The sequence below is a fragment of the Hippoglossus hippoglossus genome, chromosome 6 (assembly GCF_009819705.1).
Source record: "Hippoglossus hippoglossus isolate fHipHip1 chromosome 6, fHipHip1.pri, whole genome shotgun sequence".
Taxonomy (NCBI): Eukaryota; Metazoa; Chordata; class Actinopteri; order Pleuronectiformes; family Pleuronectidae; genus Hippoglossus; species Hippoglossus hippoglossus.
Window position 1 is genome coordinate 22,945,247 of NC_047156.1, and position 17,344 is coordinate 22,962,590.

At 41.7% G+C, this 17,344-nt stretch overlaps 1 protein-coding gene across 1 annotated transcript; it reads left to right on the top strand.

Moving 5' to 3' along the window:
* The first annotated feature begins 10,590 nt into the window (after nucleotides 1–10,590).
* On the top strand, nucleotides 10,591–16,777 carry zgc:172145 (uncharacterized protein LOC559095 homolog). The gene is made up of 4 exons (XM_034588463.1): nucleotides 10,591–10,937; nucleotides 12,385–12,531; nucleotides 15,620–16,017; nucleotides 16,049–16,777. Exons 1-3 carry the CDS (start codon nucleotides 10,767–10,769, stop codon nucleotides 15,908–15,910), a joined length of 609 nt encoding a protein of 202 aa, XP_034444354.1. The 5' UTR covers nucleotides 10,591–10,766; the 3' UTR covers nucleotides 15,911–16,017; nucleotides 16,049–16,777.
* Nucleotides 16,778–17,344: the final 567 nt, after the last annotated feature.

A 17,344-nucleotide genomic window follows, 5' to 3' on the forward strand; every position in this document is an offset into this window, starting at 1 on the left:
TCATTTAACTCTTTTATAATCTGAGGAGAGATTATTTGATATTAAAAGTAAATTCACAATCAACCTAAAATCCAAGATGTCAGAAAATGTACATTACATTGATCTGCTTTAAACAGAAGGGGGAACCTTACATTTAAAAATGGATTCTAGTGAATGTAGTTGATACTGATGTCCACACATCTGTGATGAAAATGTTCTCAAAGTATCACAGTACATCTACAAACACACATGATACAGTTTGCCTGGTTCACCTGCCCATCAGGAGTAATCTGAAATTCAGTGTTTGACCCAGGGAAACTTCAGCATGTGGACAGGAGGGGATTCTAGTATCTTATAGTAATAACACTATGGACAGTCAAAAATCGTCAACACTTCAGTTCCAACGATCCTCGGGCATATAAACTGACAAACAAAGATGAACTTAAGACATTTCAAGGTTCAGGAAGAGGTAAGTGTAAATCAATAGCTGATCTTCCTGTCTAAAGTCATTGATATAACGTGGTAAATGTCAGACTGAGCAGTGTGGAGTAGTCTTTGTTTCCCTGCAGGAGTCAGATGGATCTGTTTTTGTTCTGTTTAGTGGACCAGCTGTTCTGTCTGAAGCATGAAGACATGAGGCCTGACATGAGCGCAGAGCAGGGACATATTTATAAGCCGGGTCATGTGATGAGAGACAGGAATTCAAAATGAGAGGCGGCGTTCCTGAGGAGCATACAGAGCTGTGAGTCCACTGGGATCCCCTGAATAAACGTCGGGTGAATTTGTTTCCCCTCCTCCCTGTCTGAAAGGAAAAAAGCTGCTGTGGGACTAAGAGCCAGACCCGTTGCATACAAGGTCAAATATGTCAACTACACAACTACAAGGGGAAAAAAAACCTCAGTTCAGTGCATGCAACTCTCAGATAATCTCCTGACAATATCTGGAGAGGTTGTGTATGAGAATGCAAATGGATTGTGAGTGTGTTGATCCCGTAGCAAAATAAATAGAACACATAATCTTGGTATTAAAAAGAGGTTTCATACACGTAGAAGACAGAAGAAAATGTCAACTTGAAAGGACGATGAGATTAGAGAGTTTTTGTTAATGCGTTGTAAACAAACACATGTGATTTCCACAGCACATTTGATATGATACGTCCTGCCTCCTGCATGCTCAACCCAGATCCCATTCCTCATCTGAACTAAAGATTGTCCTGGTGTTTTGAACGCATCTAGCCTGGACAATCTCCCACTGCACTCTTCATTTGTAAAAGACAAAGTCTGGATAATGTCCAGATCCAACTTAACCTGGAGTTCATGTCTGAGAACGGCTTTAGGGATCTGCAGTCAGAAGCATGTTGTTTTACACTAAACATAATCGTATTTACAATCATATTAACAACTGTTTGAGGAGAACTCACTAATGATAAGGAATAATTCTGAAGTAGCTCCAGAGCATTAACACAGCCCAATGCAACCAGACAGGTTTACAACATCCACTACACCTACACTGAAGGTTATAACATTGACATGGTTTTTAAATAAAACCTGAAAATCTTTTTCTTCATTTGGTTTAAAAAGAAAAAACATCACTACTAAGTTTTTGACAGGGAAACAGGTGATATTTTAGTACCCTGACCCAAAAGACAGAAATAACTGCGGTTTCTGGGGAGTTCAGAGACCAGCCAAAGGCCAAGTGGAAAACAAACACGCAGACACAGCTGGTGTGTCAAATTCACACACATTTCTCCCTGAACATTTACCTTCAGAAGAGGTCTTACTCCTCATCCTTTGATTTAACTCGTTTTTGTATGTGTTAACTGGTGTCTGTTTCGTCAAACTCCGAGACAAACTGCCCACATTTCTGAAATGATTAACAGTATTTCAATAGAAAATCTATTTACTAGTAAAAATAGGCCTACAGTTAAATAATGAAGATCTCAGACATCCATTATTTTGAGCCACCTTCTAAAAGCCATTGAAAATTAGACTTTCACAGAGACATGTACACAGAGGATAAGTTGACTTAGCAGAACATAACTTCAGTGTTATACAGTAAAACCACAGATATCTGCACATAGTGTGAATATCATTACATATAATCTACATGCTGTTTACTTTGTTCAGACTAAACTCTGACTTCAGTCCACTAAAACAACAAGCCTAACAACTGTCCGCACAGCATAGATCTGCCTCCATAGCTAATCCACACCAGTGTGTGTGTGTGTGTGTGTTTGTGTGTAAAGTAATCTGCCACCAGTGCAGGACAATGTAGTCGTTGTAGTGTTGGTGGTTTACGGCAGGCAGCAGGTGTGAAGGCTGACACCTCTGCTGTCAGTCTCCACATTTTGGGTTTAATAAGTGCTTTGTGTGTGTGTGTGTGTGTGTGTGTGTGTGTGTGTGTGTGTGTGTGTGTGTGTGTGTGTGTGTGTGTGTGTGTGTGTGTGTGTGGTCACACATACAGTACAGTATTTATGAGCTCTGTCTTTTAAATACAACTATATATATATAACTTCACATTTTGGAAACTATTCTGTACAGATGTTTATGATATACTGGATACTGTAGCATGATGTTTACTGTGCAGACATGAGAGAAGCATCAGAAGAAATAAGTGCATTTCTCAAAATGTTGAACTATTCCTTTATCGTTATGGTGACAGTCTGGTCAAAGGGGTTAAAGGGGCTGACTGTGAAACCTTTGCATGTCATTCTGAATCTCCTCCCATTGCATGTCATCTATTCAACCTGAAATAGAAAATATCAATAATGGAATCAACTTTTGACTGATATTACTCAACCCCCCTTTCAATGCTTCTATGATTAGATGTGTGACTGTTTTTTTGTTTTTTTTACCTTGGTAACCTAGTAACAACTAAGTGAAGAAACTGTGATTAAAGGCATAAAGCTGATGGACAGCCTTAATGACCAACAGCTGTAAAGGTGAATGCTTACATCATCCAGAAATTGTGTTACATTCTATTTTATTTTTTATTCATAATGACTATTTTATTTGTCAACTGCATCCACTTAACTTTAACTCTGCCAGGTTGTGCAGATGGAGAAAAACAACACAGTGTCTTAGTGTCTGTTGACAGCTGCAATGTCCATACACCAGTGTGTGTGTGTGTGTGTGTGTGTGTGTGTGTGTGTGTGTGTGTGTGTGTGTGTGTGTGTGTGTGTGTGTGTGTGTAGAGTTGACGGGTTGCTACAGTCCTCCAGAAGAAGACCTCCAGGGCCATGAATCAAAGTGTTCTGTCATCTGAAGCTCAACTGGGGGAGAAGATAAAAAGCAGTTTCAGGGTGTAAGAGCAGAGGAATATAAACTATGCAACAGTTTAGATAGTGAAAGAAAGAAGAACCCTCAAGTTTGTACTCTAGTTTTTGTTTCTGAGGATTCAGCCTGTGTGTCAAGTACTCTGCAAAAAACATTTACATCACCTAGAGAATCAGAGAATTCAGTAATCTTACAAGTCAATGCAGGTCACACTGTAACACAGAGCCAATAAACCTGGGTCACATCAGGTTATACTTCTTTAACAACACAATTAGCAGGTTGTGTTTTTTTTAATGCAGGTGAATACGTTAAAAGAAGATTGACTCCTTTCCCATTGCCAATGGAGGAGTTTGTGTTTCTGTTTTCTTCCTGGTACGTCAGATTAAATGTCACGAAGGCAATAAAAACCTCTCTCTCTCATGCTCTCTCACCTCCCTATTTGTCGGGTTAGTGCGTTCACCTGGGTATCTCGTTTTCCATCTGTTTTGATCAGAACCGATAACAATTTGTGTCCACTGCAGATACATTTGACACAGGACTGAATGTTGATTTGATCCATTCCCATTGCAGACAAAAGCCAGATATTAGTGAGTGTTAGTGGGTTTGTTGACCAGTGGAAAAGGGGCTAGATATTACATTACATTTCATTTAGCTGACACTTTTACCCAAAGCGACTTACAATAAGTGCATTCAACCATGAGGGTACAAACCTAGAACAACAAGAATCAAGAAAGTACAATGTCAAAAAAAGCAAAACTACAAAGTGCTATAAGTAAGTGCCATTTAAGTGCTACTAAATTGTTAGTTTAAAATTTCATTCTATGTATAATCGGAATAGGTGTGTTTTTAGTTTGCGGCGGAAGATGGGTAAACTTTCTGATGTCCGGATGTCCATGGGGAGCTCATTCCACCATTTAGGAGCCAGGACAGCAAACAGTCGTGATTTTGATGAGTGTTTAGCTCGCAGCGAGGGAGCAACAAGCCGATTGGCCGAAGCAGAGCGGAGTGAACGGGCTGGGGTGTAACGTTTGACCATGTCCTGGATGTAGACTGGACCCGATCCGTTCGCAGCATGGTATGCAAGTACTAATGTTTTGAAACGGATGCGGGCAGCCACTGGCAACCAGTGAAGGGAGCGGAGGAGCGGAGTAGTGTGAGTGAATTTAGGTTAAAGACCAGCCGAGCTGCGGCATTCTGGATGAGCTGCAGAGGTCGGATGACACTAGCAGGTAGACCTGCCAGGAGGGAGATACAATAGTCTAGGCGTGAGATGACCAGAGCCTGGACCAGAACCTGCACCGCCTTCTGAGTGAGAAGGGGACGTATTCTCCTGATGTTGTGCAGCATGAATCTACAGGAACGTGTTGTAACAGTAATGTTGGCAGTAAGGGAGAGTTGGCTGTCGAGTGTCACACCCAGGTTCCTAGCAGTCTGGGTGGGGGCTAACACGGAGTTGTCAAAGGTAATAGTCAGGTCATGGGTGGGAGAGCCTTTCCCTGGAAAGAAAAGTAGTAGAGTCTTGTCAAGGTTAATTTTCAGGTGGTGTGCAGACATCCACTGAGAGATGTCACTCAGACAGGCAGAGATTCGTGCTGCTACCTGTGTTTCAGATTGGGGAAAAGAGAGGATTAGTTGGGTGTCATCAGCATAGCTATGGTAGGAAAAGCCATGTGAGTGAATGACAGAGCCGAGAGAGTTGGTGTACAGAGAGAAGAGGACGGGACCCAGGACGGAACCTTGAGGGACCCCAGTAGTGAGAGGACAAGGTTCAGACACAGATCCTCTCCAAGTTACCCGGTAAGTGCGGTCATTGAGGTAGGATGAGAGCAGTGAGAGAGCAGAGCCTGAGACACCCAGTTCCTGAAGGGAGGAAATAAGGATCTGGTGGTTCACTGTGTCAAATGCAGCATATAGATGTAGGCTCAATGATAACTTATATTGAAATATAGGCTATGAATCAAGACTAGAATAAAAACAGTGTGCGTCATCCATCTGCATTAAAAAGTAATGTTTTCTATCCAAATATTTAATTTGGCTTTGACACTGGTGTCGCAATGAACTTCATTTCCTATTGCATTCCTATTGGTTGTCTAGTAGACGTGGGTCATAGTAAGTTGCATAATTTCTGACACTGACTCTTTGAACCTCTCATAGTGCAATGTATTACAACCATTTTGGAACCGCAAGCAAGCATATCACCTTATTTCTTACAAGTTGGTCACCTTTCATCAGGGACAGCCCAAAATCATACAGTGTATTCCCACCATAAGGGAGTACATGTATTAGATTGAGACTGTAATGGAAAAGTCCACTGATCAATGTCTTACTACTGTGATGAATGTCTTACTACTGTGATGAATGTCTTACTACTGTTTTGACTATTTTCTGTGCACTTAGCTAATTTCACCTCCTGTTGACCTTTATCTGTGCAACTGTGTGCTGGGTTTGATTCCTCTTTCTGTAGCAGTGATGCCAGTCAGCAAAAATTTCTTCTGTCTTGTTTCCTGTTTATCACATTGTGTAAAAACCCTCCTTTTTAACTACTCGTTGTTGCACTCTGAGCCACGTTGCTGACTGTGTAACCCTCCGCAGAGCTAATAATTAAAACTCTAAGACAACTCCGGTCTGAGAAACTCATTATTTCAAATCTCATGATAAATTTCCACGACAAGACACTGCTGAGTTCCATAAACCCTGAACTCTTAGGGTAACAGTCGGCCAGTCAGCCATTGTGTGTCCCTCATTTGCCCTTCTGTCTGTTTTTGTGTTCAGTCACAAGTTGGTCCTTATCAGCAGTCCGCTGTGATTGGCTGTTGAGTCTGTTAAATGAAGGGATAAGACCTCCATCTTCACTTTTCTTACGCCACAAGCAAAGGACCATAAACTGGCAACCTCAATAAAATGCATAACAAAATCACTTCAACGTCCTAACTGTAATACATTATATCAGACATTCTCTCAATTTATAATTAACCGTATATGGGACTAACCTTGTGAGCAGTTAAACCAGTAGTGATGAGGCACAAACCAAACTAACCCCAGATGTGTGCACAATGTTCAGGTCATACAGCGTCAAAGTTACCAGCAGACCAACCTGGGCTAGTAGTCAGCTGCTAGTAGTTACCAACCTGTGCTGGAATCAATAATCACATTTGTATGCTAGCAAAGCTGATGTGTTATTTTTTTACCAAGATCCATAAATGATTCTCTGAGAAATCAATTAATAATGTTGAAAAAAAAGGATAATGGGTTCTTCCTTGACCGATTCCACATATTTCATGGCATTTCATGTTTGGCTGCTTTTTGTAACTTTGCTCACAACAAACAAACAAACCAAAACACAACTTCCTTGGAGGAGGTGATAAAGAGCATTTAGCATCTATGTGATGAAATAGTGGATTACTGTGAAGGTTTGCTTCCGTGACATCTGATATTGTTTGTTTTCAAATAATCAGATGAGACTATGAATAAGATAAACCGATAACTAAGACGTGTCTTCATGATCTGATCATCACGTCAAATGATAAGAGATTTGTTCACATTCAGGTTGACACATCCTTTTTATGAGGAGACGGGAAGAGCAGAGCGTGACAGACAGATGAGACAGTAACAGATACAGGAGAGGTGAAGAGGAGAGAGTGTCAGAGTTAACATAGTTTGTCACAGTTCACAAGGAGCTGTCGTCACACAACAGTATATGATACCAGGGTGAGTCCATTTTTTTACTCCTGTTACTACATAAAATATCAAAATTTTGTAAAAACAATTTTTTCATTTTGTTGTCAGTTTTTTTTTTTTTACCCAGCCCCTGGTGTTTCCATCTACCTATAATTCCACAAAATGTCTGTCGTATGTGGAATCTTGTGAACCATTCATCTTATCGGCTTCACACTTGGCACGAGTATTCTCAGTGGTCTAGAGAAGTGCAGTGTTGAATTTGGAAGTGTCATACGTTTAATATTGATAACATTTGAATAAACAGCAGAACAGTGCTCTGTAGCAGTCAGTGGGGCAGTGGGGCTCCAGCCTGTGGACCAAATTCAACATGCCTTCTTCTACTTCCCGATAAACTACAGCGGCGGTCAACAACTCGCCGCCTGCGGCCATCTGTCCTGCCAGATCATTTTGATAATTATCTTACCATATTGGACTGACACAGACAGTCACAGGTGTCGTAGGGGCAGATCTCCGTTATGACAACATCTTTCATAGAGTCACTTCCTCTTTAGCAAATAGTCTTTAAAGAAAATGGCTCAAATCTCATTTTGTTACTGCCATGCTTTGTACAGAGCTTTCATTTGGAAAAGTGACCTTGGGTCTAAGGATTGTGTCGGTAGCTTAACAGACCGTTGAAATAGCCAACATGCAATGTATGAAAATAATCCAGCAGTTACTGTAAGTAAATCATTCATTGCACATAAAGACATTATATTGTAGGTCTGATTGAGGAGGACCCCCATGAAAAGAAATCATTCTTAGCATTTCCACAGGCAAGCAATGTTCCCATTACGTACAGGTATGTTTAGAACAGACACTGCACTAGTAAACCTAATGAAAATGTCACAATACTGCAGCACTGTCACATCATAAAACTTTTTTTATCCACATGTCTTCCTGCTCTCGGAGTTAAGAATTAAAAACAACATGTTTTACTTTTGATTTAGAGAACTCCATAGGCAGCAGAAACCCATCAGGGTGGATGATGTGTGACAGCAGCAGAGCAGGGCAGGAGCACAGATGGATGTGTCGCAGTATCCGGTCCTCTGCCAAGCTGGCCTCCTGCACAGCTTCACCTGGTGGAAGGTGACTGACCCCCTGCAGTGTGTCTGTAATCTGTTACAGCAAAGTCCAGCCCAGGTGATTACTGAAGCAAGGGGGGTCGTGTCAAGGGTTACAGTCGCCCTTTCTTCCCTCCTGGACCAGTTGACCCCCCGGGGAGCCGCCAGCCCCTCCCGTCACTCATCCTGCCTCGAGGAGCTGAGCTGAAACAGGAGTGGAGGAAGAACCAGGGGTCAACACTGAACCAGAGTCCACTGAGGAGAAACAACTGATGACGGCCAATTGAACAGTGACAGAGAGAAGACAGGAAGGTTCATTAGTGGCAGCGGATGATCTAACGTCACTATCATAACTAGTTTTATTACTGTAAATCAGCATATGTTGTCTCCTTGCTGATGGTTTCTTGTTCATTTGGATAAAAGCTGTTTAGATTCAGTAGGGTTTTAGAATATGATTAAATTCAAGTTTATATAAACTTATCATCATTTGATCAATTCAGTTAAAAACAGTCCATTTCCATTGTTTCCGTACATATACTTTGAAACATGTAAATTGAACCTGAGCCTGATTTATTTAACGTAACTAACTGAAACTAGCCCAGAAGGATTTTGGTGTAGTCTGCTGTCTTGGCTGATCTGGAATAAATAAATAAATGTGCCACACTAGCTTATACAGTAGTCTATTTAGATCTCTGGTGTAGAATAACCCCACTTAGCAAATATGCTGATCAGAAACAGCAGTACAATGTAAGTGGCCATTTTGGTTTAAATGGAAGGGATCTAGGTGTTCATGTGTTTTAGTCATATGTTGTGGTGGAGCAGCAAGACTTCTTACAAACACTCAACGTAGGGAACATTTCACATCAGTCCTGAACTGCACTGGCTCCACTTAAGAATTCAGATTTTATTGGTCACTGGTAAATCACTAGATGGTCTGGCTCCGCTTTACATTTCAAAATATTAAACCCCTTACTCTGCTCCAGGACCACCGAGATCACATAATCAAATGTTGTAAAAAGTCCAATAATCCAGACTTTAAACGAAGGGGATCGTGCTTTAGCTCCTACACTGAGGAACAAACCCACCCTCAACATCAGACCATGCAGAGTTAGTGCCACAGTTTAAAAAGTGGTTTAAACCTCACATATATAGACCAGATTATTTAGAGTTTATATTTTTTATTGTCTTTTAAATGTTGTATTTTATTGTTTTAAATAGTGCAGAGCCTGTGCTAAACTTGCATGTTCTCTTGTTCTGTGTCGATGCTCTGGAGCTTTACTTGAGTCCTCCTCAAACAGTTCTACAACATAATCACTTTTTTATTGTTTGTGTGCTGGATGTTGTGTCAGTCCATTTGTCTCAGTCCAATATGGTGACAGAACTCAATTTACTTGAAGTTGACAAAAAAAATGTCCCATCAGTCAGTCCTCGCTGGAGTGTATTTTGAAACAAGGGCAAAATAGCGGACCAATATGGACGGCCAATACTGGACTCTCTATAGAGCGGCAGCACAAGCCCGTCAATTTCCCCTCTACTTCAAGCGATGATTATATAGATCACCTCTCGACTGAAACAAAACAAATATACAAGAACAAACTGCAAGTTTTGGGCACTTGAGACCCACACGCATCACCAGCAGCAGTAATCCAGTTACTAAAAACATGGACGTCCCTGCCTGAGCTCCACTTTGGATATGTTTACATATATCTTGAGGAGAACCCTCACCTTATACCACCGCCGGGATGAAAACCCACAAAAGTACGGACGGTTCTAATTAATTTCGATCTGGAAGGGTCAATAATCGTGCCTGAACAGGGAGAAGGGTGTAGGGATATTCCCTAAACTCCCTGTTCACTGTCGATCTGAATGCAGCCATGTTTAACTTGGTCCACAGACTGAAAGCACACTGCCCCACCCCCACAGCGCTTCAATTTGTACCAATATTGAAGGCAACGAGTCCAAAATGCACCAAACTCTGCAGACAGACAGTCAGACAGACTGATAGATGTATGTTAAACTAGCTTTTCTTATTGTTCCGTTGTTGTTCTTTTATCTCCGTTGTTTTATGGCACTGCTGCGTATGATCTGACTTTTCCATGATTTGCTAGCTTTGCACTTATAGCCTGTTTTATTTTGTGAATCACCTTGCAACTCTGGTTTTGGACTGTGCTAGAAATAACGTTTATTATTATTATTTATTTTTACAATGAACCGGTCCCTCAAGAGGCACAAATTATAATCTCATTGGGGCCTGCAGGACTGAGCAGGTTAACTCTTCAGTGGAGTCACAAGTCGTCTTAATGAGATGAAGAAAATCAAGTCAAAAGAAGGGACATGCTCTTCTATTCTGTTTCTTATCTGAAAACTTTACACTAAATCTGAGCACTGTGACCTCTCAACTAAAACAGAATAAATCAAACAGGAGACTGATGGCTCCATCACTGGTTCTTTTGATAAGACTTTTGCACTGCACTGTATAATATTTCCTGTTTTCATGGCTGCAGCTCAGACGCCCCGGATGAACTTGAGCAGCTGACCGGGAAACAGTCGACGCGTGCGGGCTAAATTTATCCTCCGCTGGGGCTCAGGTCTGCGGGAGAAAGACACGCTGCTCCTGCTCCTTTTCCGCAGGCGTGAGTTCATCACCTGGATCTGTATGCGTATGACCCTCCGCAGCCTGTCATCGTAGCCCGTCCCAGTGAAGTGCCAGCGCTCTGTGTGTCCGGGTGGGGACATGGCAGAGCCCCCAGGGAAGAAGCTGAAGAGCAGCCTGCCTCAGTGCACAGCGCACCCGAGCTCCGAGGGCAGCAGCCGGGTCAGGCAGAACCTGCCCGCCGCCGTGGAGGAGGCTCTGTGCGGCGTGAGCGGCCTGATGTGGGACGGAGCGTACAAACTGCAGGCTCTGGTAGGAGACACACCCGTCCTCGTGAAGGCTGCTCTGCTGCGGGGGACACATCCGATCCTGTACCACTGTCAGAAGATCTCTGTTCTGTCAGAGGACCGTGGCTGGGATTTTTACCAAAATAGAAACAAAATATATATAAATAAATACGTATGAGTAAGATCAAATGCAAAACAGAAACACTTTCCCTCCAGTATCTCTAAATATTGTGATTTAACGAAAAGTTATTTTAGCCCATCCCATTTTATTCGTAACATGTGAAAGCAACAATAATGTTCTCAGCCACCAGTTGATATGACAAGATTGCTTTTCTTACTAAAGTTGTTGTTTAATATTGTTTTTTCCTAAACAAAATTGCATTCATCTCACAATAATTAAATGATATTCAACCCCTTGGATAAGAAAAAGGGAAAAGACGTTCCTAACCTCTTCTCACTTCCCCTCTGAACATTTGCATACACTTCCTTATTCAAATCCACAAGGCCTCAAACGTTCCGTTGTGGTGGGGACTTTGCTCAATGATCCATAGTAGTATGAATGTGATTATGTGAAACAAAAACAAATATTAATATGTTATGAATAATTCTATTTGATACAAATAAGTACCACATTTAATTTAAAAACTGTTTTTGAGTTATGTTGTACAGGTTTATGGATGTGATATGGTTTCATATTGCACAGACAGAATATGAACAGGCTGGATAGTTTGGATTAGTTATAATCTCTAGGCTGGTGTAAGGGGCCCCTGTTGATGGGGGGGTGAAGAAGGGAGTAAAGAGAGGGGAGGACAGGAACAGTTGTGTAACCATCAAATTTAAGCTGTGACAGACTGGTTGTTACAATGAAAATAATAAAAGTGATATTTAATGATGTTATAATAATAATACAAATAATAATTCTGTTTATCTCCACGAACACTTGAGGTTTTAACGTCCTTGGTAAACTCACAAAAATGATGAGGAGGGACACACAAGACACAACATGTTCCTTCGACAAAATCCAAGAGCAGAAGGTCCAGAGGATGGTGGACATTTGGATTCAGCCTATGAGACATGAGCCAGGGAATGGTGCATAGTTGGTATACTGAGTGAGCAGCAAAGGACATACTGGTTCTGTCCTTGAGATTCAGTCATGTGGAGGTTTTATTTCTGAGAGTCTGTAGACCAAGGCACCTTTTCTTTTCGACATATTCAGTTTGAACAGGGCTTTAGTTTTTGCTATAATCCCTTTCAGCACATATAGTAACTTTTGATCAGTGCAGCATTAAGTCTGTCTAATATCAAGTCACTGTTATGCTCATGAATATTTGTAAAAGAAGGACCAAAAACACAAGTCACAAGTGCGGGAGTGTGTCTATAAATGTTAAAGAAAGAAAGAAGTCTGAGTACATGGGCCGTGTGAGTGTCACTCTGAGTGTGTCACTGTGAGGCCTTTGTTTTGTCTCCTTCAGGCCAGTGCGTTTGAGAGGGATGACGTTGCCCTGCCTCGCGTAGCTGCTTTCTTCCACCAGGAGGCACTGAAGCAGCAAGCTGAGGCCGAGGCTATGCTGGACTACCTGGCTGAGAGGGGGGGCAAATACTGCGGCAAAGACATCCAGGTGAGAAGTGTCAGGAAGGAAGAGTTTGTTATTATTTTGAACCATTGTTCCATCAATGATGTCAAAAGATCAAATCAAAAAGGTTTCCGATACAGTAACTCGAGATTTTGATTTTCAGCCCTAATATGGTAACCATCACCATAAAATGCCTCCATCCATGGTGTCATCCACACGAGCATTCCTGACATTCATATACGACTTGAAACGGTGTCATTTACACCGCCTTTTAAGCCTTAGTGTCCTCTGATAGCCTCTGAGGTGTGTTCACGGACCCTCTGGCACACCATCGTGTGGCTACGTCCGCTAGCATCAACACTTCCGGGAGTGGACATTTAGGTTTAAAACACGGTGTAAATGATCTTGTTTTAAGTTGAAAATGAATGTTGGGGCTTGCAGACACTTGGATGACACCACACGGGCAGCATGGAGGCATGTTGTGTTTTTTCTGTTGTTTTATTACGTCTGAAGAATCGGTCGCCTGGGCTAAAAAACTGTTTACTCCTGAAACTCCTAAAGTTTTTTGTGGACTTAAAACACTTTATCGGCATCGGCATTGTGGTGAGTAGATAATCAGTGAATTTTCCTTGTAAATTTTTCGGTGAACTATCCCTTTAAGAATAATTTGTTTTATTTGCAATGTCAAGAAGTACTACACTACCCACAATCCTCGGGTGTAATAGCGACATCTCTGATTAGTGAAGCTCGATGTTACCAGTGTTGCAGACAAAATTACACTACACTACTTACTACACAAGGTTACTACACTATACACTATAATTAACGCTAGACATACATACAAGATAAAAATGACAATATATAACTACACTGTTCTGTGCCTTTTCTGTTTACTGATATATATATTTTGCTCTAGTCACCTCGTAGCTGTTCGACCTGGTTCCAGGCTCAGACTCTTTTAATAAGGATTTTTTTTTAAATGTCAATGGAGGAAATTAATGGGAAATGAATATCTTAAATTTAGTAAATAGTTAATTAATCCAATAGTTTTCACCATGAAACTTTCCCAAATGATTACTTACATTCCAAAAAGTTTATTACAAGTTTTCGGATGTTTTATGTGAAAGTTAATATGTGTTATAAAATTGAATTGATTTGTTGTGGCTAGATTAAGCAGAATGGCTCCGTTCGGGAGGCATTCTTTTTACCACCCACCAGTAGGGTTGTGTTTTAACCCCTGTCCGTTAGTTGGTAGGTTGGGTGGTTGTTTGGTTGTTTGGTTGGTTGGGTGGTTGGGTGGTTGGTTTTTTAGTTAGTCTTGCCTGCGCAAAATTTGGTGGAAGAATGGGACATGGACCAACTCATAAAATGTTGACTCAGATCTTGGCAAAGAAGAAGATGCAGGAATTATTTCATCACTTTCTTGGACATTGTGACATAGGGCATTTGTTTAACATTTTCACCAGGAAATAATCAATGGATCTTAATGAAAAACAATCAGGCACATTAAGCGAACTGAAATCGTAAACACTATGTTTTAGTTGGTTGTTTCTTAGCTTAAACTGTTGGGTTTGACATCTATAACAAGACGTCATATATTTCCAAGATGCATGTATGCTTCGTGGGTAAAATATTTAACTGTAAAGTAACCAGTCGTTCCAGCTGTTGGGTAAATGTACTAGTATTTTATAAATGGTACTTAAGTGCAGTGTTTGAGTAAGTGTACTGTGTAACACAGAGGTTAGTCAGAGGTCAGGGTCAAGAGCATCTGTTGTCCACAGACACTTCAGCTGTGTGGGGGTGGGCTCGTCGGAGGCGTGCAGATGATCTGCTGTGAAGAGCTGATTTGTGGATCCATTTTGAGACAAAATTTATGATTTGAACTTTATCTGAGGGACAGAAGAGCTTCAGTCTGTAACTGCCTTCTCGTTTTACACCACCAGCAACCTCATGTTTCCCCTTAAACGTCCCATCAGGAGGATTTATTTTTCCTCCTGTGCTATCCGTCATTTTGTCAGAGCAGGTGTCTCTCTGTCTCTCTGTGTCTCTTTTTTTACTCCAAATGGCAGAGATCTCATTTTGGAGCGAAGCACTTCATTTGGGCCGACACAGGAGTGGGTGAGGGGGCTGGGTTAAGATACCAAGAGGCCAGAGGAGAAGGGAGAGAGGGAGGGAGGTTAAACCCCTAAAGACCTGCCCCTGGCTCTGGCCGTAAGCCGGTCGGGGTGTTCACCCCCCCCCCACCAGTTCCGGAAAATTGGCGAGATTAATGCTGCGGCAGAGACTGTGGCCGCTGATGGTGTTTCCAGATGGCCAACAGCTTCGGCGGTGGCACTGGCGCGTCGCAGCGTGGCCTCCGACCACCGCCCCAGGTTTATGAGTCGTGTAAAATCGTTTCAGGACTGAGGCCCAGGCCAAGTCAGCAGCATTTTGGGACACCTCGTTATCCGTCTCTCTAGTGCAGTGTACCTAAGACAACACAATGTCTCAGAGTCCTTTACTGCTCAGCTTGATTCAGCTTCACACTCCATTTCATGCAGTTACAGTTTGAAGCACCCTGTTGATTTGTGCATCCTGCCAATTTTATTTTGAAGTCAAACAAATTACATGCTTTGTGTTTACCACTTCAAATACGATCAGGAAACAAATCTAATCATGATGAGATTCATTAACACTGCACTAGAAGTAAAAGTGGGTCAAATGAGGCTGGTTTTCAATTTTATTGTTATAAAGAAAGTCTGTCAACCTGCATGTTTTCAGTGCAGCATGAGAAAAAAAAAGTTTATACTGTTTAAACTTCTGCAGGTATGTCGTAGCTGCATATCCTACCTTGTAGCCTGCAGTTCACCTCCCTGGGAGTGTGACTCACAACTCACACTCCTTCAGCCTCAGTCAGTACAGTGGCCGTATACGTGATACATACACAGAAACTCCAATGCCAACGTTTGTCTTTTAATCTTAAGGTTGCACAAGTAATCTATGGGAGGATTGGGAAGCTCCAGTGCTAAAACCTACTGAATCTGTCAATTGACCATGAGATTTAAAAAAAATGTACTTGTTTGACAGATGAGGTTTGTCCAGAAAGTGATAACGTGAAATCTTATCGTGGCATTTGTGTGTCTTTGATTGTCAGAAGCCGGGCTGTGAGGCGGTCTGTGCCGTGTTACCAGCTCTGGAGCTGCTGCTGCTCCAGCTCAAAGAGGAGGCCGGCGTGCTGGTGGAGCTGAGCCAGCTGGCCCGCGAGCACGGGGACCCGCACACCGCCAGCGTTGTGAAGAGCCACTTCTTGGCGCCGCGGGTTGACCGTCTCAAACTATTAGGCGACCTGCTCACCAGTGCCCGTCGGATCGGCTGCACCAGTGACCAAACGAGAGGGTTTGGGGAGTATATCCTGAATGAGCTTCAGGAAGAACTCACCAGATGATGGATCTGCTTCACCTTAAAGGGAGACATGGCTGGTATACTGTATGATACTCGTCTCCTCTGAATAAAAATCGGACATATTGTGTGATATTTCAGGAACTGCATTTGGGTCCAGATGAAAATAATTTTCATCTCTCTGTGTTCAGTGCAGAAATATGTCCAGAAGGTGTTTAGCCTAGCTTAAAGCAAAGACTGAAAGCAGGGGGGATTGTTAGCCTATCTCCATAAAAGTTGAAAAATGTATATCCATGCCAAATTTTATTAATAACATTCCTTATATACATATTGTTGGCTCTATCGTGTGATAGCTTGGGTTAACCCTAAGTGAATATAATGTAAATTTCTCCACGTTTTTTATATTAAGACTATATATTTTTCACACTATCCTTTGAGGAATTTTAACTACAAAACCTTTTAACCGACAAACATTGAGACAGCACCTAACTTCAATGGCAGCTTTGGCAATTATTTTTGAATCAGATTTGTAGTTGCATTTTGGATGATAATAACCAGGCCCTGTACACAAGGTTTAGTTTTACTTAATAATTCAGAGAACTATGAATGTTTCCCAAATGTATTTATAGCCAGTTGCGAAGGGACAATACAGGGTTTTGCTACACGTAAACTGCTACTCACATCTTTGCTTGTGAATGTGTGTATTCCAACAGATAAATTACTTTTTTTTATGATTTATCCCCAGTGTATTTACTTTTTAATCATAAACTCTTGTTTCTTGACTTTTTATTATTTCGACAGAGCTTCAGAAGCCCGAATGTATTGAAGAAGTTTGTTGTACACCACTGCTGACTTGATTCTCAATAGGTTCAGACTTGTTGTGCAATTTATAATAAAGTGGAAGTGGAAGCAAGTGTGTTCATCAATGTTTTCCCTCATGTTTTACCGTAACTACAAGTCATTTGACATTTTATACATTTATTATTTTATTATTATTATTAAATGTCTTAGTTATGAATAAAAAAGTGTGTTGAACTTAACATTGAGATAACAAAAACATTATTATGAGCAAAAAGCATCCACAACTTTTGATTGTTAGTTGTTAGTTATTTAGTTGTCAGGGGTGAGGCCTTGCGTTAAAAGACCTGTCAGTCAATTTGAAGTGATAGCGATAATCCTATGAGTGGAGGGTTTGAATACTGTGTGCGACATCCACAGAGCAGAGCTTCTAACCATCTGTCACTCCTGACTGGCACAGGTCGAGTGGTTCGTTCATAAGGGGTCTGCAGTGGGTTCAGTGCGCTGCTCTGCAGCGCCCTCCAGCTGCAGATCACCGCTGCTGCAGCTGCACGACACCGATCTGCAAAGTTTGCTGCATGTTCAGTGAAAATCACTAGTCTGCCTGTAAACGCGTGTGGATGGTGGGTGCTGTGCTGACAGCTGAGAGCTGCAGGCCGGGGAGGAGGAGCTCAGTGAATCT

Excerpts from the sequence above, each read along its gene's own strand:
- zgc:172145 (XM_034588463.1), top strand. The coding sequence starts at position 10,767 with ATGGCAGAGCCCCCAGGGAAGAAGCTGAAGAGCAGCCTGCCTCAGTGC. Across the intron at positions 10,938-12,384 it reads CGTACAAACTGCAGGCTCTG|GCCAGTGCGTTTGAGAGGGA; the intron begins GTAGGAGACACA and ends TGTCTCCTTCAG. Across the intron at positions 12,532-15,619 it reads ACTGCGGCAAAGACATCCAG|AAGCCGGGCTGTGAGGCGGT; the intron begins GTGAGAAGTGTC and ends TTTGATTGTCAG.